The following is a 27,038-nucleotide window of genomic DNA, read 5'->3' on the forward strand; positions in this document are numbered from 1 at the left end:
GGTGGGGATGTTGTTCCATGAAGACTTTCTTCCATCCAAAGGCAGAAGTACAGAAAGGATTCACAGAATAGAATGGTTTCAGTTGGAAGGAACCTTTAAAGGTCATCTGGTTCCAACCTCCCTGCCATGGACAGGGACTCCTTCCACTAGCCCAGGTTGCTCAGAGCCCCATCCAACATGGCCTTGAACAGTTCCAGGGATGGGGCAGCCACAGCTTCTCTGGGCAACCTGTGCCAGGGCCTCACAATCCTCACAGGGAAGAATTTCTTCCTAATGTCCAACCTAAACGCCTCTCTGTCAGTGTGAAGCCATTCCCCCTTGTCGTGTCACTCCAGGCCCTTTTAAATTGTCTCCCTCCATGTTTTCCATATAGGCTCCCTTCAGATGCTGGAAGGCTGCAATGAGGTCAAACAAAACTACTCAGAATCTTTTAGGTTGGAAAGCACCTTTAAGGTCATTAAGTCCAACCACAAACCATCTTACTTTGCATGGTCCATTTGTGTGTTTTCCTTTCTTTACGATGATCATGACTGCAGTAGCACTCTGAAAATGTGGACAAAGCCACCACTTATTTTGGGGTTGTCCTAGGAATTTCTACAAAGCTGTGCAAATGCTCGCACCTTTTTTATCTCAGAATTGCATCCAGGGATGACAAGCAGCAATTTCATTTAGGAAATTTTTAAAAGCATTTTAATCTTTCAGGTGATTATACCTACAGGTTTTTTACATAAGCAAGAAGAAATACAAGGAAAGCTGTAAGCACAAGGACGTGTTTTCCATGGATGATGCACATCCATCATGGCAACCTCCCTCCTGCACAGTCACCTGAAGTTTCACAACTCTGGTTCAGACTAAATACCAATGACCTGATTCATTCTTCCACTGAATTTCACTATTAATAATTGTAAAAATCACATTTAGTGCCATGACTCAGTAGGCAAAGTACCTCCTGCTCCTCCTGGCTGAAGTTTGCAGCAGCCCAGACCCACCTCCAGCAAAGGCTGTCCATAAATGGCCCCATGGCTCCATAACCAGGCTCCTGACACTCACTTTTCCCAAGGATTAATGTCTGAGCTTGCAGGGGAATTTGTCATGAGTACCTGCAACAGAGAAAGCCCCCCCATTATGTTATGCTTTGAAATAGCATCCTATACCTCCCAAAACTGAAGTCATCACAGACACATTGCAAATTCCCAATGTACAAGCTGCTGACTTTTTGGAGGGGAGCATTAAAACAAATACTAAGTGATCTGTGAGAAGTCACAAAGGAAAGCAAAGGTTTATTAATACACCTGGATGTACAGCAGTTGACTGGAAATGTTCAGGGGGCTTGGAATTAAAAAAAAAAAAACGGAATCCCTCACATTACAACCACTTTTGTAGCTCTGAGATCAAAATCATGGAAAATAAGATGAGAGACCATGTTGTTGTCAAATCTTTAATTCCTGGGAGTCCCAAGTGGCCAGCAGTACATAAAACTTCTATGAAAAATGAATTTCATTCCATGATAACTTGCATGTATTACGTAAAATATTTACTGAAGACAAATGCCATTCCATGAATAGCTGGGATGCCGTTTACTTTGAATAACAGCATGCTTATCTACTGTAAATTAACTTCTGCCCAATGAAATTACTTTTATCCCTCAGTCTATCACCCTTTTCATACATAAAGTTTATGAACACATTTCTATTTTAAAATACAACTTTCATAAGAGCCTATACATGAAAAAGAACACTGACTGCAGCTCATTAGTTGCTCTTGACAAAGGCTCAGTGGAAGAGGAAAGCAAATACAACAGAGAGAATAAGATATCTGTGATGAAGAATCTTTAAACCTGGCCTAGGGTTGGGAGACAACCACAGAAACATTAATTAGAGCTCAAGTCTACATCCCACTGAGTTAATCTTTACATTAGTGGACCGTCCCTTAAGTGAGGTCCCATCTGCGGGTGTTTCTTAGCTATATTGAAGGGTTAGAGTTGTCTCAGCAACTTTAAAAAGCTGGATCACTGGATATAAGAAAAAAATGAATTATTCTACCACTTTCCACACACAGGCCCTTTTCTGTAAAGCTGCTATTCCTGGTATTGTATAATATCTAACATAATGACATTGGATAGTGTGTGCAATAAATTAATCTGCCTTTTTCATATACAGTTAGCAAAACTACAGCTATACATATACAAATTCCCTTTTCCTCTAACTGAACCAACAAGCTTTTTAGACAAACCACGCAATCTGCGTTTCCTGACTGTGTTGTTTCAGATTCTGACTTGCTCACCTTTTTCCCCTCTGGGCTTCTGTCTTCTCTGGTCTTACAACTTCACTGTTTCTATTCCACACATCCCTTCCAGAAGACAAACTGCAAAATCACAGGAGTGAAACTGCTGATTTTTTGAAACCACAGTTCTCAGAGAAAGATATATTATCAGCCCATTCTTGTTCTGAGCAAAGATTAACTGAGTATTAAAAAATGGTAAAATATTATAAGTAATAACAAATTGAGAATAGATCATCAAACAAAATAAGGAAAGCCCCTTTGTCAAATACTGAAGCAGCCTTTCACCTATTCCTAAGGTAGACATATGAAACAGGTCAGATGAATCACCACCTAATAGTGTCCATTTCTCTCAAGAAGTATCAAAATCAAAGACAGTTCAGAAGCTCTCTTTGATTTTAATACATATTTTCAGATTTGGGGATTAATTTCATGGTGTAGTTTGGACAGGCTTGGGGATGGTTTTTTCCTCTAGTTTTTGAAGGAAATACACCTTTTTTTATCCCACTGTCCGCTGCCCATTAGAAACCAACTGTCTTATTTCAATCAAATACAAGCATGTAGAGGAATCAGAGATGAGGAGGTTCCTATATCCAGGAATCAGTGCTCCTCCAAACAGGGATCAATGCTCCTATAGCCAGGGATCAGTGGCTAGGTGCAGCAGAGAATTCTTACTGGCATCCCCATGGGAGGATCAGCAGGGAGAACCTGCCTTGTCCATGCTCTTAAGCATTTTAAGTGGTATCTTGTCCAGGCAGTTCGCACTCTTTAGACTGGAAGGATTATATAATATATATATATAAAATAATATATATAATATAATGATTTCACTAAATAGGTGATACAAGGAGGCTACATAACTCCAACTGATCCTGGAAGCTGGTGCTCCTAAAATGAAGGAGATGTTTCACACCTGTTCTTTGGCAGCCCTTCCTCCTCAGGAGCTCCTGAAATGCTTACACTCCTTAGAAGATGTGAACCTCCTCCCCCTAGGAGAGTCTCTAAAGCAGATCACCAAAAATCAATCCGAAATTAATTAACTTCTCCTATGAGGACAGGCCTAGATAGTTGGGGTTGTTCAGCCTGGAGAAGGCTCCAGGGAGACCTTATGTGGCCTTTCAATATGCACAGGAGACAAGATGGAGACAATTGATAAGTGCCTGGAGTGACAGGATGAGTGGGAATGGCTTCACACTGACAGAGGCAAGGTTTAGATTAAGTATGAGGAAGAAATTCTTTACTGTGAGGGTGGTGAGGCCCAGGCACAGAAGCTGTGGCCTGCCCATCTCTGGAACTGTTCAAAGCTAGGGTGGATGGGGCTCTGAGCAACCTGGGCTAGTGGAAGGTGTCCCTGCCCATGACAGGAGGTTGGAATGAGATGAGCCTTTAATGCCCCATCCAACTGAAACCATTCTCTGATGCTGTGATCTGTGAGCCCATGAAGAGAGAGCTGATAACATTCCCGAACCTGGGAATTGAGAACAAAGCCCTGAAGCCCCACAGGGACTCTGATTTCCTGGCAGGACTGGGGTGCACAAGGAGTGAGCTGCACACACCAGTTCCTGTGCTTGACAGGGCCTGGGGGCCTGGCACCTGCTCCCAGCACCTGGCCCAGCAGGGCCCCCTACACCCACTCAGGAATCCTGGCCAACCCCACAGCCGGGAAGCCACTGGGAACAGGGAAGGGGGTGGAGCACTACACGGCCAGGGAGAAGCAAGGAGCCACCACTGGCACAGGACAGGGAACAGCTAACAGCCAGTCTGGTGCAGGCTGGGTGTGGGAACACATCTGCAGCAATAAGAGGTTTGCAAAACAACCTCTGGGAAGAAAGCAGGGAACTGGGTTTATTGAGTCTAGAGGAGAAGGCTGGAAATAGGTCAAGACATGACAGTGCAGTTGCAGTACACGAGAGGTTGCTGTTAAGGGACACAGCGATTACACTGCTGGAAGGCCAGAGATAAGATCTAACCAACTTAATTTCCAGGAAAGAAAAGAAGACAGGAGAAAAGAACAAGAGCAGATGTTGCAAAAACTTTCTCTGCATAAGCCAGAGCTGGAAAATATTATCTGGGAGGTTGTGAAACCCCCTGCACCAGAAGTTAACAAGACATCACCATGCTCTCTCAGTAGAGGATGGACTGCTGAGCTATTCCCCAAGCTAGCCTTTGGAAAGCAAAAATCCATCTACCCTTTTCAAAAATAAACTAAAAACCACCCATGCATGTCACATGGATCATTAAACACATGGGTGATGAGTAAAAAGTTTTGTATTTGGATAACAAAGCTACTATAGATTTACAAATCCTGATTTCAATGCAGGCATTCAAATTCAAAACATTATTTGGATAGAAAACTTTGATCTTTCCTCTCAAAGAAACCTGCAGTTGTTGAGCAGGTAAATGCTGCCAAGACCTTTTAGTGCTATTTCTGTCCCATGGCACCTTCTTCCTGCAATCAACCTTTCTCCTCTGTTATATTCTGCTCCCATGTAGAGAAACAGCAGCCATTTTATATTCTGTGGAGCACTTTTATTCCTGTTGAAATGTCTGTGAGCTGGGCCAGTGTCACAGCAAGATCACAGAGTCATCTCTCCACCATCTGATGATATAGGGCCATAAGATACCTCAGGCACTGGAAGAAAACCTAGACTATATGGTTCTTTTGGGATCCACTGCAGAGAATACTCCCAAGACAGAGAGGCATTCTGACTTCAGTCCATCAGGAGTAATTAAGGCCACTAGGACTCCATTGTAATGGAGTACCTAAAGGACATAGAATTAGGGGGTTTTTGAGTTGATGAATGGGTATCTAAGCTAGGCAGAAACAATCTAGGCAGATTCCCATAGGGCATATATGTAGAAAGGGTTTTGATGGGAATTCTGACCTGACTGAGAATCAGCTGGTTGACCCCGGAGAAAAGCTTGACCTGTTTGCTCCAGTGAGAAGAGCTGGAGCCAGGATTCACCCCATCCTTACTCAGCATCAGTGACAGCACCTCAGCAGGAAACCAGCCCCTGAATGAAATGTGCTCACTGTGAGACCTGCCAGGAAGGCATTCCAGCACCAGAGGTGAGATAAAGGCACAGATATTCAAGCCACTGTGGGGACTCCTGCAGAGAGTATGAGGCACAACCCCCAAATCACAGAGAACAATGTGACAATGCTCCAGGACACAGGGGTAGCAGGGGTTGGATGTGAGCACCCTACTAAGATGATGGGCCTCATATGGTTTTTCTGAGAATCACTAACAAGGGAGGGGGAGGTCCTAGGAATGGAAGATCAACCATCTACTTATGGTTGTGACTAGGTACCTTTTAAACAATCTTTTGGTCTTTGTTTCTTTATTCTCTGATTCCTTGGGGACTTCAATTCATGTGTCTCAGGAGGTGTGAAAATGTCAGAAGAGTCTGTGACAATGCTTGTTGACCACAGGACAAGAATGTGGCCCCTACCAGAGCCACTTTACCCCCTGAGCCTCCACAGCAATGCAGCAAGTTTTTTGCTGAGGCAGAAACTCCACTCTTTTTATAGGGTCATTCTGCTTTTATGTTTTATTCATAGGATTATTCTTGTGCTGTTCTTAACTAAATGCAAAGACAACTGAAAATATCACACAGTGTGAATCACAAAAACCACTCTTTTTGTGTTTTAAGGACAAAAGTTCAATTCATTAAAAATGTGCCTTTGCTCACAGGAAACAATCCTGCTTCAGTCTGCCCTTCCAACAACAGCATCAGAACTCCAAACAATGCTTCCCCACCCTGTGTGCATGACTGTATTTCTGTGCAAACTCACATCCATCATTATAATCCCTCCTATGGAAAGGTTGCTTTTTTGAGAACTGAGGGGTGTGCACAGGGAATCCTCTCTCAGTATACAACAGGCCAGCATCATGGAGGTGATTCAAGAATATGTGCTCATTTTTCTATTATGAGATTGGTTATCTAATTACAGGACTCATGTTATGTAAGATTAGGGCCTCCAGGAAAGCCACCATGGGTGGCTAAAATCCCAGAGATTTTATTTTTTTTAAAAAGTTGAATCTACAATAAAATGGTGGACGTTTCTTAAACATTCTGACAGAAAGCCTTAACAGTAATCCAATGCCCAAAACAAAAACTACCTGAGGGACAAAAAGGGAAGTTGCTCTCTAAACCTGCTGGTGTGACAACAACCGACATAGAAGAGCAGGCACAGCAAACAGAATGGTGTTTGGGCTCACGTTCTCTCACCTGGATGCAGCCAGGAATCAGCATCAGGAACAGCTTCCCCTGAGGGGGCACTACACATCCAGGCTTGGAGATCTCCACCTCCAGGACTTGTACAAAGACACTGAACAGAGAGGGAAGCACATTTCAGCTTTGTTTATCCTCCTCTGCAAAAACTAAGATGATGAAGAATTACTGTGTTTATCCTGTTAAAAGCTACACTACTATGTGTAATGCTGTCCACCAAGACAACCGGAACAAAAAATCCCAAACACAAATCTGGAATGCAAGGAGAATTTGGGATTTCTGAACTTTTAAGGGCTTGATTTCACAGTTACTGAAGAGGACCTTAATACAAACTAAGGACTTCTGTGTGCAATTTTTTAATGAACAAGGGATCCTCTTTATTGGCAAATGGGACAGATTAATTTGTGGGCTGGATTTTGTGTCTAGCCAGCAAGAGGAAGATAAGTGAAGGGCTGCCCTGAGTCATGACTACTGACCTACACCACAAGCAACAATGCTTAAATGGACATTATTATATGAGGACCTCAGCTAGGAAGAAGTGACTTCCTGGCACCGTGGTTTCTGAGTGCAGAGGGATGGGCAGAATGGGGTTGGGGCAGAGGCAGCTGTTCTGAGCACGGGGGAAAGCTGCTGAGTGTCATCCTCCCACTTGCCTGCACTCACTCAGGTGCTGCAGCTGCCTGCATGGGGAAACGCCTGCACACATGCAGCTCCTACACAGCCACATCTCCCTTTCAGCTGAAACTAGAGGAATATTTGGCAAGCCCCTTGAAGGCAGCATTCTGCTTTCATTTCTGCTCTCCATGCTCAGTTTTGTAGAGGTCCCAACTATTTCAGCATGTCTGGACTAGAATAAGAGTACCTGCAGTGGTGTGACTTTGTCCATATTCCACTTTACAGTAATTTATTTCTAGATTCATACCTGGAGCAGAAAGCCTGAAGAAATGACCACAGGGTGAGGGGCCTACCTGAATGTGAAAGAAACAGAAAACCACAATGAAGTGTTCTAGATGTTCTGGTAGTGAGTGGATTGGTTTGTTCAGAATAATTTCTACAGAAGCCCTTGAGTGTCACCCCTCCCCCCACCCAGCCCAACTGAAGTTATTGCCATCAACACCCATATATAAAAGTACAGAGGAAGACTCTGATGAAGTTCTTGCTTTAGCATTTCCAAATGGAGTAGAAGTATTTTAAGAGTCCCAGTAACGTTCTCCAGGACTTCTCTAAGGGGAAAAGCAGACAATGCTCATTATGCTGGATCCTCTCTCTTTAGGCTTTTTCTCACTGCTAAGGAAGGAAGGGAAACATCAGTGTGTGAGGTGCAGGTAAGGCTAAGACCCCAATCCAGCAATTACCTCCACAGGGATGTGTAAAGTACCATGGGCTGGGCAACAATTTACTGCAGCATGAGGGCTTTGCTTCAGATTTGCAAAGGGATTTAGCTGCAACAGAAGAATCACAGAAGGATTCAGGAAAAAATCCAGCTTTTTGCAGAGTTCAGAATCCCACAACATGGAAATGGAATGCACTGCAATAAACCAAGAACTGCCTCCCAAAGGCTCCCTGGGAGCTGCAACTGGGGATTTCAGTCTGGGAAAGGCACCTGCCAGGAACAGGCAACTTGAAGTATCCTTTGCATGGAGCATCTCAGAGCAGAAAAAGGATAAGCCCAAAAATTTCCTTGAAATTGTAACTGAGCTTGGAATTGCCTATATTGGCTGCTGTAAAAGAACACCTGTTTGGAAATGTTTGCATAACCAGTTCTCATTAAGATTTTCCAAAATTTGTGTGTGGATATATCAATGTTGTGATCCTGGACTACCAAAAATTAAAACTTTGGATGATGGAGAAAAGGCAAAGCCCACTAAAAGCTTTCTTACCTTCCTCTTTGTCTGACTACTCATTCCCCCAGGACACATTTTTTTTCTCCATAATGTCTTTCTGCCCTTTTGGAGGCATCTTAATAGTATGAAGCACTGGGGTTTTTCAACCTGCTTTTGTTTTTTTGGATCCTTGTTTACAGGTATTGCCTTGTGTTTCCTGGGTATCTTTTGTGAATCCTCCTCAGGTAGCCCATGGACCTCCTGATATGTGTGGACTCCAGGCCAGAAATTACTGCAGTAATTTTGTTCAGTAAAAATACACTGCTGACCTTCAGTGTAAAGTACCAAAAATATCCTCATTAATGTTCTTGCTCATAAACCACCCTTTCCCTCCACTATAGATGTTCCAAAAAAACCCCTTTAAATTCAAGTTTGTGTTATTTACCTGCACAGACACTTCCATATAAATCTCTGTATATTAATCAGGTGGGAATAGGGCTTAAGAAGCCATATATTCAACAGGAAGAAAAGAATGTGATGTTAGACTGCATAACATATATCAAATGCAATTTTTGCAAGTTTGGCTGAGGGAAATCCTCCTAAAAATGTAAGAGCTTACTACTGTCCCACTGAGAATTCCATCATGAGTTGCCAAATGCTACTGGTGAGCAGGAAACAGGGTGCTTTAACCACAGTATGTATCATTAAAGGCTGGTAACTGCATCAGAGACTATAACCCCTTTAGCATAGCTCCTTTTTTCCCCCCAATATTTATTCAAAGGAGCTTCTTGCTTGTGAAAGGAATCCATATTTTATTAATCCCAAATAAAAGGATTTTAATGGAATTGGACTAACTTTTAAGCTATTCCTTCTGTCTTTTGAAAAATAGCATACAAGCAAAAAGATGTGAAGTTTTAAGTCATGTTTTGCTGCAGTTGTTCATGTGAAATCTTGAGCAGGAAATACATTGTGGGAATTTCTTTCTTCAGTTTGTAGCTATGCTTTGAGCAGTACTTTGTCTTCCCTTCTGCCCAGCTGACGTTTTTTACATCCTTGGCAAAGCTGAAGTAACATCTGAGGTGATCTTGCCTGCTTTTGCTGTTTGAGACTGGCCATTCCTACCCTCAATTCCATCCAAATCAGTGAAGGTCAACAAAACCAACATTTACATGTGTGCAGCCCACACTGTTCTGAAGCTGTGGCATGAGCAGTCATTTTCTTTGGTATCAGTCTGGACTGCAGCTGTAAACTGAGCTGGGAAAACACATCAGCCTCCCCCAGACTGACATCGACAAGTTCAGAACCACGTCATCCCTTTTAGAACAGGCAGGAGCTTATAATCAAGTGAATGTTGGGCAATGTCAGGCTACAGGATGTGTGCAAATAAAAACATCCTTTTACCACCTTTCATGGCTGACAGGCAGGGAGTCTCCAGACCATCCCTTACTCTCATGCCCCTGAGAGTAGCCTTTGTCTCAAGACAGTCTGCAGCCTTGTCCATTTGTTTAAATTTTCTTGGCAGACCCTATTAAAAAAGTGAAATTTAGCTGTGTAGGACAATGGCCTGACACACACATCAGGCCAGGCACTGCAATTACTTTGGAAAAAATTTGTTCAACACAAGAAAGGGGCCATTCACACTTAATCCATCCAATGTACACCTTCACTGTAACTGGTACATAATTCATCATGACAAAAAACTATCCCTTCATGCTTCATATGCAGGTATCCATTTGTACAAACAATTCTTGCTGTTTTTCACATGGAGAAAAAAAAAAACAACAAACCAAACCTGGATGAAGTTGAGTAAGGGTTAGAAAGATATATAATTTTGGTGGATTATTTTGCTCCAGGTTTTACTCCATAAGAACAGACACAGTATTGTATCTAGGTCACTTGTTGGCTACAGGCTATTTGGAATTCCCAGGAGAGGGCACTTGAGAAGGAAATGGGGGAAGCCCATTTATGTTTGTTCTTGTCTTGGGATGTTCACATTCTTTGACAATACGGGTTTTGTCTCAGAGCTATTGTCATTAACTCAGGTTATGGCAGCAATGTAGATTTATAATTAGTTTCACACAGAGAAGCATTTCTATCCATATTACCCAAAAGAATTTCCCAGTTCTGTATTTTCCTAAACTTTTCTGTCACAGCTGCCCAGACATCTCCTTGAACAAATTTCAGGAAACATCCCAGAAATCAGTATTTGTCTCTGTGAAGCCCATAGTTTTTTGAACACCTGGGATAAATGATGCCTCTCCCAGACAACAGCAGCAGTTCACCCTTGTAACTGCATTCACAACTGGCACTGAAGCAGATTCTCAGACTAAGACAGACCCAAGCTCACTCCCACAAATGAAGAACTTCTTGTAAACAAACCAAGAAACAAAAGCTAAAAATAGTCCTCCTCCCTAGCTGCTGTCATGTGGGGAAATCAGAGCATGAGATACACCTCAATCTGAAGCAGGGAAGATCCAACCCATATCTCTGAGGGATGGTTTGCACACTTAGCACAACCTAATACCCCACTGCATTCTTTCTACCCTACCAGACTGAATCCAAAGGTATGGCTGTAGGGATAAAGAACCTCTGTCAATGATACAGCTGCGTTCAAGATTAAAAAAAAAACAAACCTATTGTGCAACTGTGACACTTTTTCCTCTCTTACTTCAGCACCTGCTGTAGCTCAAGAAGGTGCTGGCACCCACAAAAGCAATAAGGGCACTGCAGTACCAAAGCTGAGCTGAGGCCAGGGGAGAGTCTGCACTTCTCTCAGCCCACTGCAGTGAAAATGCAGTGCTGGAGACTGTAAACAAGAGGCAGGAAAGGAAATGACTGGATTTCAGAAGGGCTGCTACCACTGGATGTTCACAGTAAGCCTTGGAGGAAATGAAGGAAACGGCCAGGACTGACTCACCGGAGATGGGCGTTTTACTTGCTGCTTGTGTAAACTTACTGTATTGCAGTTTCCAAGCTCTCTGTTCTGCTCCCTTCCATTATTACCAAGGTTCTTCATGCCATATGCATAGGTTTGCATCTGCTTGGAGTAAGGTACGGCAGCTGAACATGCCTAGGGAAGCAAACTGGCTTTCCAAGGAGGGCTCAAGCAGATGATTTTAGTTTTAAGAATATGTCAGCAGCTGAACCAAGTTACTGTTCTCTTCTGCTGCTTGCCTGGATTTTGGCATGCCCAGCTGTGTGCTCTGCATGTAGAACTAAACCCAGAATAGTGTCTGGGCAGAGCAGAGAGGATGTGACAGCACAGGACTTGAGTGGGACAGGATGTTTACAAGGAGGATGTCAGAGTGGGAGGTTAATATCCCAACTGCCGTTCAGCCCGACATAGCACAAGGCATTGCAGGAAGCAGGAGCACTTCACGGTACAGGGCCCTGCTCTTGATGCTGTTGGGCCTCTTTGCAGGGAAGGGACACACCAGAGATATATATGTATACACACCAAGGAAGTATGTCCTTGAAGGGAAAGGGGCATACTCAGCTGCTGCAGGCCAGAGTTTGGTGGGGTAAGAGACAGTGCAGCCCAATCCACGTGGGATACTCACAGCATGGGACAAGCCCTCCCCTGCTCACACTCTGCTGGGTTCCAGATGTGTTCAGGCACTCAAACTCTGTGCAGCAGGCAGAGAAAGCAAGGTATCTCAAGACATGATTCACAAAATCAAACAGAAAACTGCCTCTGCAGCTGCTGGAGGTGCCAAGGACAGGGGGAGAAGTTAAGCCCACATCAGACAATAAGCTGCCCTTTTCTGGATAGAAGAGGAGCAGTTTTCCAGTCAGGATGACCAACTCCAACTTGCTGCCAGCTGCTAGGAACTTAGAAAATGCAGTGAGAAGATGCACTAGCTATTGTTGCCCTGATTTTTTAAGATTTTCTAAACCTTCTGATGTTTACATTCTTGTAACAAACTTTCTCACACACTTTCTGTAAATAGCTTATTGTTTTACATTCTTTTATGGAAGAAGAGAAATTTAATAGACTGTTGGTTTGTCCAGTGTCATTGGAGAGGTGGCACTTTCACCCTCCAATCCACTGTCACTTTCAGAAATCTATAAATGTTAGAGTCAGAAAATAAACTTCCCTTTTTTTCACCTTGAGAGCAGCGGTGTGTGTGCGTCGTATTGTTTCGTGTCCTATAGCGACAAGTTATTTATATAATCTCCCAGAGGTCTGACACAAAACTAGGAGAGACATGATCCAGAGTCAGCTCCTGGGAATTTGAAGCATCCCTTTCCTTGCATTTGACTGTAAATGCAGTGATGTGGAATAGGAATCTCAGCTGCAGGAGCTGATCCACTCTGCTGAAAAAAGGCACCCACACAAACGAATGAAAGGAGTAATTGAATCAGAAGGCAGCAGCAGGCACGAGGATGATTCTGTGGCTGGCTGGGGAGAGTTCTCAGTGTGCCACTTCTGAGTGGAGTTTTCCTGCCTGGGAGACTCCACATGGGTCTTGCAGGCAAAGGAGGGTTCAGGACTGCCTAGGTGTGGGCTGCAGGGTTGCTCTGGTGGTTGAGCAAGCTCCCTCTTCCTCTTTTGCTGAAATCTTCAGAGCACATCCTGGAGGATACACACCTGTAAGCCTCAGGAAATGATCAGGAGAAAAAAGCAGACTCAGCAAAGAGACAACTCTGGATATCAACTTGAAGAGACAAAATATATAATATAGGTAATGCCTTCTTCAGCCACCTGTCTAAGATAATTCTTTGCACATTTTGTGATTTTGGTGAGCAAAGACCTATATAATACACCATGGCAAAGTGTACCCTCACATAAATCCTGTATCCCTTTAAGCACCTGTGTACCTACCTACAAGAGACAGGAAGTCCAGGAATTGTAGCTGTGGACTCAGCTTCTTAATGCAGCCTACAGAGTTTTTCTACCCATGGCCTAGTCAATTTCTTCTGAATTCAGGTGTTTCATTAATTTTCATTTATTTTATGATCTTGGATGTGATCCTGCCTGGGATCGTATCATCCTATAAAGCCTAGGATAACCCAACACTTTTCCTTGAACCCTCAGCTGCCTACTGCGAGGAAACACAAAGGGCTCACACATGTGAAGTCAAGAAGTGGGAAAACAAGAGACTCAGATAGTGAAGGAAGCTTAAAAATTAAAAAGCATCTCTGAGTCTTAAGCTGGTCCAGAGACCTGGGCTGGTGGGTCAGCTGCACTCCAGAGGCAAAGCAAACAAGTGCTGTGTCCAAACCTGAGAGGGACAGAGTTATTGCAGAATCACAGAAAGTCTGGAACTGCAAAGGACCCACAAGGATCATCCAGCCCAACTCCTGGCCCTGCACAGGACACCGCAGCAATCCCACCCTGTGCCCAAGAGCGTTGTCCAAACGCTCCTGGAGCTCTGTCAGGCTGGGTTCTGTGACCACTACCTGGGGGAGCATGTTCAGTTCCCGACCACCCTCTGGGTGAAGAACATTTCCTAAAATCCACCCTAACCCTCCCCTGACACAGCTCCAGCCGTTCCCTGAGTCCTGTCGCTGGTCAGACAGAGCAGAGATGAGGGCCAGCCCCTCCTACTTGCGAGGAAGCTGCAGAATTGCTCTGAGCTCTGACCTCAGTCTCTTCCAGGCTGAACAAACCGAGCGACTTCAGCCGCTCGTCGTATGGCTTTCCCTCAACGACCTTCACCCATACAGTTACTACTGAATTAAAAGAGAAAAAAAAAAAAAAAGGGAAAATACCTTCCGCTCGGACGTGTCAGGGCCTGTGGCCGGCCGGAGCCAGGAGCGGGGCCAGAGCTGCCGTGTCCGCCGCGGCCCCTCGGCCACCCTGCCCTGCCCTGCCCCGCCGCGGTGCCGTCGGAGCGCGGCTGCCGGCCCCGCACGCCAATCAGGGCGGCCCGCCTGCCTTCCTGTAGGTGTGCCCGGCTCACCTGGAGCCGCGCTCGGCACTCATGACATACCTGCGGCCCCGCGCAGGGCGGCGGCGAGGCGGTGGCCTAGGGGTGCCGAGGGCGGTCGCCGCTGGCCCCGGTCCCGCGATGTGAGCCCGGCGCAGGTAAGAGCGGCCGCCGGGGGCGGCGTTGGCGTATTCCCGGGATCGCCGTTGCCGTATTCCCGGGAGAGGCGCGGGCCTGGCGCCGGATCCCCGCGGAGCCTGGGCCAGGACGGACGGAGGGGCGCCTGCCCCGCGGGGCTAGGGCTGGGGCTGGGGCGGGGGCGACGGGCGGGCTCCGGGACCGCGGGGCGGGCAGGGGACGGGACGGGACCAGGGGGAGAAGGAAGGGGAGGGAAGTCGGGCGACCGACCCACCATTTTAGGACCCGAGGGGACGGGAGGAGGGATCTCCGGGGAAGGCGAGCGTCGCTCCTCCCGCGGCGGGCCCGGTGCGGATGCGCGGTGCGGGCGTTATCGGGGCGCGGAGCCCCTGGGCGCCGCGGGAGCTCCCCGAGGGGACGGCGAAGGAGGCTCCGATCCGCCCAGCCCGGGGCCGCATCCTTGGCGGGGGCTCTGCGCCCCGACAGCAACGCCCGTCCCACCCGCCGCCCCCCGTTCCCCCGCCCGGTGCCAGCAGCAGGGAGGGCCCGGAGCGCAGGCCCGATCCCAGGCTCGGCTGCCAAGCAGCAGCAGGAGCCTCTTCCCGCAGAAATGGTGCCTCCCACGCAGGAGCGAGATCCCACGGTGTTCGCCGGGTTTTCAGCTCCCGCCGGGAGTTGCGGCCCGGGAGTCGCGGGGGTGCTGTGCTTGAACTCTGGACACCTCCTTGTTTTCCTCCTTGCCTCGTGACTTTTATGGCCTGTCACGGAGGGAGGGCAGAGGAACGAAAGGCGAGATCTTTGCCTGCTGCTCGCTTCCTGCCTCCTTCTTGCAGCCCCGTCCACCGCCGCAGCTCCGATGGCAACCCCAGGGCCCCAACCAACCTGTCAGGAGGGGATTCGGAGGTCCCACGGCTCTCGCCTGACCCATCATCCTCCGAGCACCCATGTTTGTCGTTGCTTGATGCTTCGTTTATTCCCAGATATTGGCTAAGACTGCATCAAACCTGGTAGGAATTATGGGGTCAGAGATCTGAGCTCAGCTCATCGGTGTTGACTTGCTGCAGACTTTGCCAGAGCGCTGCTGGATGTCGATGCCCGAGTTGGCTTCTCCTGGAGCTGGGGGGCTGTTCCTCCTGGACCTAGCCTCATGTGTAATGTGTTGTTGGAAGTTTTGTGACCTGATTCCTTGGTGTTTTGGAGTTTCTCATAACCTAAATGACTTTGAGATGGCTTGGATAAGGGCTTAAAGGGTTGCACTGGAGGGAGGTGGCTTGGTTTGGAGGAATAATGTATGGGTGACCCAGATTTCAGAACTGCACCTGAATTGGGTGAGGAGGAGGCATCCATAATCAGACTTGAAGTTGTAACAAATCTGAGTTCTTCTTAGTTTTTGTTCATGTTGGGAAGAGCTCAGCTGACTTCTGTGTAGGTAGAACCTTGTTTTGCCAGGTGGTAATTGACGGTGGCATTTGTCCTGTCCTGCCTGTACAGCAGCCTCGTGGTCTGGGTAAATCTCAGTGGGATTACACGGTCCAGTTGCTTGTGACAGCAGGTGACTGGGCTTGAGGTTGATGCTCGTGCTCTCTGAAATAGTGGGACACAAATACTTCCTCCGGGAACTTCTTGTGCATCCTGGTAGATTTTAGATGGTAAGTCTGTTCTGCAGGCTTTTTTTTTTTCCATTCTGTTAACTTTAGATGTGCTTGGTCTGTTGAATCTTATAATTTCTTACGGTATGCTTATTTCATGTGCTTTCTAGTAGGAAAGAGCCAAATTATGCTATAGCTTTTTGATTATTTTTTATTTCTGGGTTTTTTTTTTTTCCTTTTTAATGTAATCTGCTTTAGAGTCTTGTTTAAAATGGGCTGTTTTATTTAATTAGTTTGTATTCATATTACATTTACTCTCCATAGTTATCCCAGGTGAAATTTAAGGAACAGCCCACAAGACATTCCCAGTTCTTAATTGGAATCACTTTTTTTTCCAAGGATGTTTGATTCTAAGTATTTACTTTGCTTTCTTTCATCTGGTATCTTTCCAGTTGATGTTGTTTGCGTAGTTACTGTTTGGCTAAATTATCCACAGCTAGTTTATTTCAGTAGTCATGCCTGGGGAGTTTTGCAATTCCTTTCTGCTTTGCAGCTCCTCACTGAGCTCCTGTTGAATCTTGTACTGAAGTACTCAGAAGAGACTTCAGTGCAAATGCAGTTGTGCTCTATTGTCAGGACCCAGGACACACCTCTGGCTGTCCAGGACACCAGGACCCCTGTTAGGGGTCTCAGAGACCCTGTCACAGAGCCCAAGACACCTGTGGTTTTGATTATGACCCATGGAGCAAATTACCAACCTTATATGAAGATCAGCAAGCCACAACAGTTTAGGTAGAATAATAGTGAAATTATCACGGGCTGGAAAAGAAGATTTTGGGTTTTTTGGTATGGGGGTTCAGGAGGCAAGATGGAGGGAACTGGGTGTGTCCAGCCTTTCTCCTTCTTCTTCTTGGCCTCCATCTTCTGCTGTGATGTTGGCACTCAGGGATTGGTTTGGGGAAGGGGTGCACTGTCCAACATGGGTGATAGGTATTGGAAGGTAAAGGTAAATATGATATACGTAGTTTGTGGTATAAGAGACAGCGCAGCCTTGGGAGCGGGCGGAGAGCGTCGTGGCTGCCTTGCTGGTCAGACCTCTGTCTGCCAGGGAGAAAATTTTGTAGATAAGACTTAATAAACAACCTGAAGACCGAACAACAGAGAGTCCAGTCTCATTCTTCAGAGCCTGGGGTCGCTCCCTGGACCACCCAACTCACCTCGGGGGCAGAGAACAAGCAGCCGACCCCGAGACTCTATTGTTTTGACAGTTGGGCTCTACAGAGAGTATATTTCCCTCTTTCCTGAGGTAATCACACAGTTGATGTTCAGAGTATCAGCCAGTTGGAGACAAATACCTTCACCTGACCCCTGGCAGGTATTTACATTCCCAGCTGGTTATCACTGCATTGAATCCAAAATTCTACTAGAAAAGTACCCAGTCTTGATTTCAAGATATGAGGTGATAGGCTGCAGTGGTTTCCTGGATAAATTATTCCCATGGCTGATTACCCTCACTAATTTCTTATCTCCATCTGTCTGGCCTGGCTCCTAACCACAAAGTCTTGCTACAAGTTTTCATGTCAGGTTGACATGAAAGCCTGTTGCTGCCCGGATGACACATTCCAGCTAAAAGATGGTCTGTTGTATTGCAAGCCCATGGCTGTTAGCTGTGCTGAGCTCTTCCTTCTGGGAAGAGGCAGCTGTGGAGCTGGAGTCTGGGTGATCAGCGTGGTTTACAGCAGTGATGGAGAGTGCCTGGCGCCTCTGTGCAGGCAGGGCTTCCTGGGAACTGTGTTTGAATAACTCTGTTGCTTGGAGCTGGGCTTCACATGATGAGCAGCCCAGCAGCACAACAGGCTGCTGCTGAAGGGAACAATCCAGTTCTCATCCAGTCCTGACTGCAAGCTCCTGCTGCTTCCCTGGGATCAGCTCTGGTGACCAAGTGGCCTCAGATCAGTCCAGTCGCTGCTCCAACTGAATATTAACCCCCCTCCCTAAAGAAAAAAAGTATAGAAGTTGGATTAGCCAGCCTTGTGGCCAGAGACATTGCTGAAGAAGTGTAGTGTGACACTGCACATGAGAAATGTGGTGAGGGACCACCTCTTCCAACAGCAGAATTAGGTGCCAGAGGGAATCACACATTTAGTTCCTACATTTCTGTGCTTGGATAAACAGGCTGTGGTTGCACAAATCCTCTCAGCTGGCACTGCTGTTGAAAGAAGCCGTCGTGCCTTCCTGTTGTCATCTCTACTGGTTCTCTGGTGCGGTTCGTTGTGGGACCACACATGCACCTCTACCGCCAGGAGAGAAAGGGCAGAGGATGGAACTCCTTTTGGCAAGGTGAAGAGTTGGTGAAACTAGGAGTTGTCACAAGCATGCCTTACCTTTAAATCTTCATAGAAGGCAGTGTATCTTTTTGCCTTCCTTCTGCAGCTGACGTATGAGAGCAGCTGCCCTGATTTACTCAGTAGTGTGGATTAACTCTGTTGTGTGGCTTAGGAGAACTGGGTTTAGCCAGGACTGGGTTTAGGTCAGCTGTTTTTATGTCTTTGGTCAAGAAGTGCATGTTGAAATTTGTTGTGTGGGAAAGAGCATTTAATGTAAGAAGAAGGTCTGAGCCTTGGCTGTGACACACTGCTTCCTATGAAGGGTTCAGTGGTGCAGAAAAGTTCTAAGTTAATGCATTCATGCATTCTAGATGTGAGTTCTCAGTGCTGAGCAATGTGGGGTGCCCTTTTGGGAAAGCTTTATTAATCTTGTCTTTTCCATTAACAAGTGACTCCAGCTTTCTTGCCCTTTGAGTAGAATTGGTTTACTGATACAAAATCCATTCCCCATCTATTCTTTTAGACACCATTCCTTCAAGTCCTGTGCAGAACACTGCAGGATGAGGAACAGAGCCTGTGGTGGGGACTTGTTTTGGCCTCATGTTGGGGGGGTTGGATTAAAAGCAAGGTGAAGTTGGAAGAAGAAATTCCCATGACTTTAGTACAAGTTCAGTGCAAGGTCAGGGGGAGGACTATTGGTTTTGATAGTGGGAAAAATTTAGAAGAGGGAAGGTGATTACCATGACATGTGTACAAATGTACATAGATAAACAGACACACATATGTAAATGTATACAAAATAGAGGGTGTTCTGATGCTAGGAGAGGTTGAGGAGGAGTGGCTGAAGAAACTGTCATTGGATAGCACACAAGGAGGGAGCTGAGATGGAAGCACAGGAACCTGCTGCTGGGAGAATACTGCATTAAAGCAGAGATGGCCATAAATTCCCTTACTGAAAACATATCCTTTTTGCAGTGTCACAGGGAAGTGTGTGACATTTGGACACCAAACCACCTTTTTGTGATCTCAGATTGAACACCCAGCTGCAGGCAGGGGCTCAGTGTGTGAGATTGACTGCGCATGGCCTTGCTGGTGCTCAGAGTCATTAAGCACCGGGGTTCCTAATGTTGATCATATACAGAGATTCCCATATCTCCACCAGGGCCAGGCTGGGGTGGTGCCCAGTGGGATCCACTAGCTGGGTGATCTCTTCCGTGGGCAGAGCAGAGCTGTGCACTGGTGAGCAGACCCAGCCTTGTACAGGGTGTGACTGGGGAGGTGATGGGAGGGAAAGCTCCTGCTTCATCACCAAATCCAGCAGTAGAGTTTATGAATCCAAAATACACCCCTCTGGAGGCAGGGGAGGGGATTAGGATCCTGGTCATGTTAGAGCATGATTTGTTCAGATTGCAGAAGCCCAAGGATAATCAGGGGACACGAGTGTGGGTTACAAGCAGACTTGTAACTAGTTGGACATGATCCCTGTTCACATCTGCCACAAAGTGGCTGCCATGGCTACACTTACATATTCACTGGATAATAGAAATAGGTGCACAAAGCAGTGTTAAGCTAACACAAAGGCCACTGCTGGGAGGATTGGAAGAAGATGCTTTGCCCTTGATCTTGCTGGGCAGCTGCAAAAAATCAGGATGTGTAAGCTATATGGTATGTGTGCTTTACGCTCACCTTTACAGGTGTAATGATCAAAAATACCTACACAGATTGTTTGAATAGCTTAAATCTTACTTGAGCCATTAAATCTTCACTACAGATTGCTGTCTGTTATGAGGGGCTCGTGGAAACTTGGGAAGAGTAGATGGGATGATTATAGCTTTCACAGGAAAAAGATACCATACCAGTGCCTATAGCAAAGCTCTGATGCTGTAGCATCAGATGTCTTTAGTGGGTCTGGGCTCCAGGCTAAATCCTTGGATTAAGCCTGAGTTTAGATGCAGAAGTTTTGCTGTAGGTATTCCATAGTGCAGGCATCCAAGGGTAACTCTAGACTATGAAATGTAATCCATCTGCAACATTTGAGTCACTCTTCTTTCTGAGGTGCTCCAAGATCATAGTCTGGTTTTACAGGTGAGGGCTGCCAGGCTGCTGGTGAAGTTGTGAAGGTGCAGTGTGTCTATTTCCATTCTATTGCTGGATGTAGGGGAGAAAGGGTGTTCTGAGTATGCTGCCAGCTCTTCAGGACAGGAACAGTGCACAGTATTTAGAACAGTGAGGATTCAGTCCTGATGGTTGGTATGGCTCATGGCTCAAGTAACTCTTCTCATTGTTCGTTCTCTTTTTCTGTGACTTACTTTGCACCTGAAGATATTTCAGGCTTGAGTCTGGATACAATAGAGCTGGTAGATCTTAGAGTGCTTTGAGAATGCTGCACTTTTCTCTCCTTTCTCTACGCCTCCCCACAAGACTGTACAATATCCTGAGCTGGAAGGCACCCACAAGGATCACTGAAGTCCAACTCTGAGGCAAGGTGTTTTCTCCTGGAAAGGCATGTCCCAGGTACAGGTAAGCAGAATTTCAGGATGGGCAAGGGGGGAGCACTGGCAAGGCTGTAGTACAGTACACAACATTGTTGTGACTCTGTGCTGTGACAAACCATGGGGCAGAGAGAGGATGCTGTGGGGAGACAGGCAAAGGGAAGTGGGACTATCCCATATTTTTACAATAAATTACAGGTTGTGGCATGCTTTCTTAAATGTGCAAATGATTGAGGGAGATGGGTTTACCCCTCCAAGTCACACAGTAATTTCTTAATAGCAACTGGTGATGTGTATGGGGAATACATGACTGTATGTCACTCTCTTCTCATCCCTGAGCACAGCTGGGAAGAGGGAATATTCTATCAGGGCATGTGGGGAAGGCTGAAAGGGAGGCTGTAGGGTGTTCCTGTAGGCACAGGGTGAACACTGCTTGTTTTGGTGCCATCTGGGAAGGCAGTCGTCCTCTTGCATCACTCCTGCAGTTCACCTTGTCTTCTGCCCCTGCACAATGAATAAACTGAGCTGTTTCATTTTGGAGAGGGCAGAGAGAGGAAGATGAGCAATTTGGATGTATGCTGAAGCAGTGAAATGTGCCTTATCCTGGAAGAGCAAGGCCAGGCATGCAAGTTATGTCATTCTATCACAAGGGAGGGTTAGGGCTGTGAAAAGCAGCTAAAAATTGTGTCTGTGCATCTAGAAGAATCATGACAGCTGAATTGCACAGTTAGTGTTATCCAGATGAATGACAGACGTTTCTTCCTTTGTTCTCTACCAGTGTCATTTTTGCCTATCTAGTTGCTGAGTGGGTGATAACAGTGATATCAGACATGAAAATAAGCATCTGAGTATAAAAGGGGAAAGATGAATTGTTTCTGACTCTGATAGTCATAGCAGATGACTTTTGAAGAGACCAGAACAAGAAAAGATGAGATGTGCTGCCTTGTGTATGCAGTGAAAACTGGCATGATCAGAAATCTCACGTTCAGCAAGGCAGTATGGAAGCAAATCTGCCCTGAAACGTATCATAACTGCATTTTACTAGAATGTTGCCTTTGAAAGCTTAATTTCAAAGGTAGCATTGTAAAAGGTTTTGTTGTGATTGCTAAAAAGAGTGAACAAAGTGCACTGCAAGGCAAAAAAAAGGTATTAACTGATGTGGAAGACAAATACCGAAGTGTCAGGCAAAGCACATGCAAAAACACCAGCTTGGTTTTAAACTATGGTTTGGTAGAGAAATACAGTTTTGTGTTTAATGGGAGCAAGAAATAACTAATGCTCTCTGTCCTAAGTTCATAAAGTTGATGGAATTGGAGAAGGGGTCTCCCCTGAATGTAAGCACAGTGAGAAACAGACATATCTATTAGATATGTCTATTAGAATGTGAATATCTGACATGTGTGAGATCATGGGAGTGGGGCTTTCACTGACTGGGCAGTGAGACTCCTACAGTACAAGTGCAATACGGAATGAGCCAAAACAACTAAGTATGTACACTACATTGTGGGAAAAATCTTTATTATTTGTAGTAAACAACTTCATAGCACAAAAGGAAAATATCTTAGTAATGTGTTTTGTTATCTGGAAGAGCTTGGAGGCAAAAAGACATGGAAAGAAAGAACAGAGTGAGCAGCTGATATATTTTTGTTGGGGAAAGGATTGCTTAAATAAGACTTTGCTTATGGTTGCAATCAGATATGGGGTTTATAACAGGCCTTTGCATATTCAGTACACTGAGCAGCCACTCCCTGCCTAATCCTCAGAGTATGGCTGGGAGGTAGGAGGGTTTACTGTTACCCCAACTGCACAGATGACCCTCAGACAGGCAGAAACTGCTGCAAACAGCTAGAATACAGAATTGGAAATTCTGCTGGATGGGGCCATTCTTGGTTGCCCCAAAAATATGCCAAAACCAGTTACAATCTGAGTCTTCTGTAGAGACTCCTTTTATTGAATGACTGCAGTGGGGCACTGTAGGAAGCAGAGCCCCTGGTATCCTAATGTGTGTTCCCCTTCCAGCCTGGATTATGTTACTGGTGATAACAGCTATCTTTTGTGGGGCCCCCCAGCTTGAAATTTCTAGTGACTGCACCCATGTTTAACTGCTCAGAAGCCCTAGTTGTGAGGAGAGGCAAGACTTAAAACAGCAGTGTGTGTCTTTGCCACCTTCTGTTAGGACGAGTGCAAGAATAGCCAAAGGTTTGGAATGCTGGAGTATTCCCCATGTTTGCATCAAAAACAGCAATGCTGCTTGTCCTGCTGTGGGGATAGCTGTAATTGCACCTTCACTGGCACAAGTGGAAGAGGTGAGGTGCTGGCTTCAGTAATAGGCCGCAAAGATCTGTGCTGAAAGCTGGGTTCCTCAGGTGCATCAGTCTGGCAGAGGTTAGACCAAATTTTCCATACAGGAACATGTTTGGGGAGAGGACTCCAAGAAGGAGAGCTCCGGCTCTTTGCTCTTTCTTGGGCATGATCCGCTGACAATCGCAACTCTTCCCCCTTCAGGCTCTCTATTGCTCTTAGCTTTCCCAAACCACAGTAGTCACACCACATCATCACCTTTGCTGTTACATCCAGTGATTTTTTTTTTTTAAACAGAGCAAAGCATTTTGCCCCATCCCAAGTCCAATTAACTCCTTTAGGTGACTGAAGGAACTCTGCTGCATCTCATTGACCTTGGCAGAGATGGGACATTTATGTGTTTATTTATGCCCCGCTGATCAAAGCGTGTTGCAGGTAATGGGAAGGCGAAGGAGCCAAGTCTCTGATTGCATTTGCCTGGTGCTTATAGCTTCCTGGGGGAAGTCTCTCATGGATGGGAAGGTATGCACCAGTCCAATTAGAATATGCCGTGCACGGCTGTGTAGGCTGGGGGACGAGAGGACTTGGCGTTTCTCAGACAGAGCTCTCATTTTGTGACCATGTCATAAAAAAGGTGAAGGAAATTTTATTGGCTCGACTTTACACTGTTACTCACAGGCCACTGTTAAATTGCCTCATCCTCTGATTTCTCATTGCCACACTGAATTCAGGAGCTTGGGGTGAATTTGAGGTGCACAGACCTTATTTTACTCCTCAGCATTGCCATCTGATAAGGTGGGACCTGGGAGGGGAAAGAGAGAAGTGGTGTTACATGCCACAGGGCTGAGCAAAAGGAAGCCATAGGCCAGTCAAGAAGAGACAGAGTTGATGTCTTCAAAGACTCCCAAAGGGTAATCTTAGGATCCTGATTGCTCAGCTAATATCTGAAGATCATGAAGCCAGCAAGGAGTGCAGTGTTAGAGAAACTGGAAGGGTGGTGGTGGGAAACGGACTGTGCCCCCTCATTCATATGCAGAAAAATGAAAATAGAGGGAGGAAGGATAAAAATATCTCTAGTTTTCCTTATGCATTGAAACTTGTTTAATTATTAAAATGGGAAAAATATTTTAATTAATACATCAAAGAAATGTTAGTAATATTTCTGAACTGATATAAAATTAATGCTTGAAATTAATCCACACTTGGAGGTGTACTGCTCTACCTTTTTTTTTTTAATTTTTATAATATGCTCTGTTAATGACAGTATTGGGAACTAATGCTAAATCTTAACTACAACATTTATGGGCTGTAATTACTACTATAAACCTTGAAATAAAGTAGTACTAATTGGTAAAGCTGGTTATAAAAAGCATTTTCTAAGACTGATGTATGTCAATAACAGCATTTAAACCCCTGATTTATACAACTTTTCACAGCTTGATCTGAAAGACAGGGTCACAAGAGTGTCTTCCCCTTCCCTTCCCTTTGGATTATTTCCCTGCTAAACTTTGCAGGTGATTTGAGGTTTCCAGGGCTTTTTCTGAGGATCTTCTACATGTTGTTACTTGTTTTCAGAATTGGTCACAAGGGCTGTCTCCTAATTCACCTCTCTTCCATGCAACATCCCCGCAGAGCCAGCCCTTTTCCATGGGAAGAAGGCTGGCTGTGGGTTCACCGGAGTGGCACAGTCAGTGGCAATAAGGAGACAAGGAAACATAAAACCATAAAAACAATCACTCATTTGGAAATGGTTGTGGATCCAATTAGAATATCCTGCTTCCTCTGGTGCCCGCCTCTCACCTGGGAGGGCAGCAGACATGTTCCTAGCAGAGGGCCAGGACTGAGTGTGTAAAACCCCCCTTCTCTGCTGCTGCTGGTGTTTGTGGGCTGCCAAGGGAGCACCTGGCTCTGTGTGTGGAGTGCTTGGCAGTCACACACGGAGAGACACCTACGCTGGAGTGGCAGGGACTGGCCTATGGATCCTGGGTGTGGTTTAACCAGAACACAGGGCTAAGTCCAGGTTTCTGCTTTCCTCCTCCTGCTTTGCTGCCCAGTCCTATGTTCTTGTCCTCTCGTGCAGCTTGTACAGCTGCTCTGGGGTCCCAGCACATGGAGGACATGGGCCTGCTGGATGGAGGACTTCTGCTATGAAGACATGCTGAGGGAATTGGGATTGTTCAGCCTGGAGAAGAGAAGGCTTTGGAGTGACCTCATTGTGGCCTTGCAGTGCCTGAAGGGAGCCCACAGGAAAGATGGAGAGAGACTCTTGATAAGGGCCTGGAGTGACAGGACAAGGCAGGATGGCTTCAAACTGGCAGTAGGTTTAGTTGGGATATTAGGAAGAAATTCTTCCCTGTGAGGGTGGTGATGCCCTGGCACAGACGGTCCAGAGAAGCTGTGGCTGCCCCATCCCTGGCAGTGTTCCAGGCCAAGTTGGATGGGGCTGGAAGGTGGAAGGTGTCCCTGCCTATGGCAGGGGGTTGGAATGAGATGGGCTTTAAAGACTCTTCCTACCCAAACCATTCTCTGATTCCATATATAACTACTGCAGGGAGCTGTCAGATTTACCTTTACTATTTATCTTTTCTCCTGTGTCATACCTTTACAGCTGCTCACATCACTGTGCTCCAAGGTTGTTGTTTTTTTTGGCTCGACAACTCCCTGGGATGGCTCATACATGGTCATGTGTGCACTGGCACGAGGGAGATGTTGGCAGAAACCTGGATGCATAGTAAATTGGTCTGTTCTGGATTTCAGATGTTCTGGATTTTCATGGTTCCATGTCAGGTCTTAATGGAGATTTATTAAGATCCAAGTGGTGTTGGATAGTTTGTACAGTCAGCATTAGAAGGAATTGAAGAAACTCTTCTTTTCCTTTTTTTTTTTTTTTTTAAGGAATGGAGTATAAACTTTGCAGGATATCTGCAAATACCTAAATTTGGCCTGACAAATTTGATTATTCATCTTTGTTAACCCAGTTATATCACAGTGTATTTCACTGCCCTTTTTTTAGTTTCTGGTAGCTCATGTAACTCACTGCATCAGGCCTAAATAGTCTACATTGTCATGAGTCCCAACCTTTGAAAAACAGGGATCAGGCAGAGAGGGAATAGGGAATTGCCCTTCCTCTCCTTAGTTACAAATTAAGGTTTAGGATTAAGAAATTAAGATGAACCCAGACAGTGAGATTTAATTGTTGAGTCATACTTAGTTATTCTGGCCTTTTCCATACCCATTAAAGGCTATACATCCATTTTTTCTTAATTGTAAGCCAAAACTCTCACATAACCACATGATTCTAGGAAGTGGGACTGTATGAGAAACAGAAAATGTTGTGATGTGCACAATAAAGACTTGTATGGCCAACTGTGCCAGTTGCCCATACAAGTCTTAGATCGTGAGGAGCAACGACTTTTCCGTGTGTTCACATTAGTACCTTCCTATTCAGCACCCACACAATTCCTGTGACTTTGGGTGTGTGAAGCTATTTTTCCACAAGAGAGAGGGAAGGGGTCCCTGCTGTTGCTTTCCCACATTTACATTTCTTATAACATTTTATTTATATTTAATACTTTTTGCTTCCAATACCACACTTGTCTCATGGTAGCTTCTTTAATCTAATGACACCAGTTAAATTTCCAAGAAAAAAAAATGGTTTGTTCCCTGAGAAGCTGGGTTAGGGGAGGGTTATACCAAAACCTGGTTTTCCCACATACATCCCTACATCTCTTTTGGATGGATTTTTTTTTTCTTTCTTAAGCTACAGTTTTCAGTACAAAACTCCATCACTGCTACAGTATTGCCAAGTATTTTTGTGATTTGATTGTGATACAAATCTCATAACTTTTTAAAATAAATCTCATTGCTGGAGTCAGAAGGTAATTAAAACTGATATGGGGAGTTAAGGCTGAAAACATGCATTCTGAGGGCACAACACAAGGATAAATGTGTGGTTTTGTTGTTGTGGTTGCTATCTCAT

At 45.5% G+C, this 27,038-nt stretch overlaps 1 protein-coding gene and 1 long non-coding RNA gene across 2 annotated transcripts in view; one reads left to right on the forward strand and one right to left on the reverse strand.

The window, feature by feature from the left end:
- Nucleotides 1-257: 257 nt before the first annotated feature.
- On the reverse strand, nt 258-7,389 carry LOC115910218. The gene is made up of 4 exons (XR_004061187.1): nt 6,514-7,389; nt 2,284-2,364; nt 990-1,100; nt 258-395 (listed from the first exon to the last, which is right to left on the reverse strand). It is a non-coding gene; the product is annotated as an uncharacterized LOC115910218 (long non-coding RNA).
- A 6,480-nt stretch (nt 7,390-13,869) lies between these two features.
- Nucleotides 13,870-27,038, forward strand: part of ARHGEF5 (Rho guanine nucleotide exchange factor 5) — a 34,333-nt gene continuing 21,164 nt past the window's right edge. The window contains exons 1-2 of the mRNA XM_030959778.1: nt 13,870-14,008; nt 14,075-14,370. Of these exons, the coding sequence (XP_030815638.1) occupies nt 13,870-14,008; nt 14,075-14,370 (435 nt within the window). The remainder of the gene's footprint in view (nt 14,009-14,074; nt 14,371-27,038) is intronic.

The sequence above is a fragment of the Camarhynchus parvulus genome, chromosome 1A (assembly GCF_901933205.1).
Source record: "Camarhynchus parvulus chromosome 1A, STF_HiC, whole genome shotgun sequence".
Taxonomy (NCBI): Eukaryota; Metazoa; Chordata; class Aves; order Passeriformes; family Thraupidae; genus Camarhynchus; species Camarhynchus parvulus.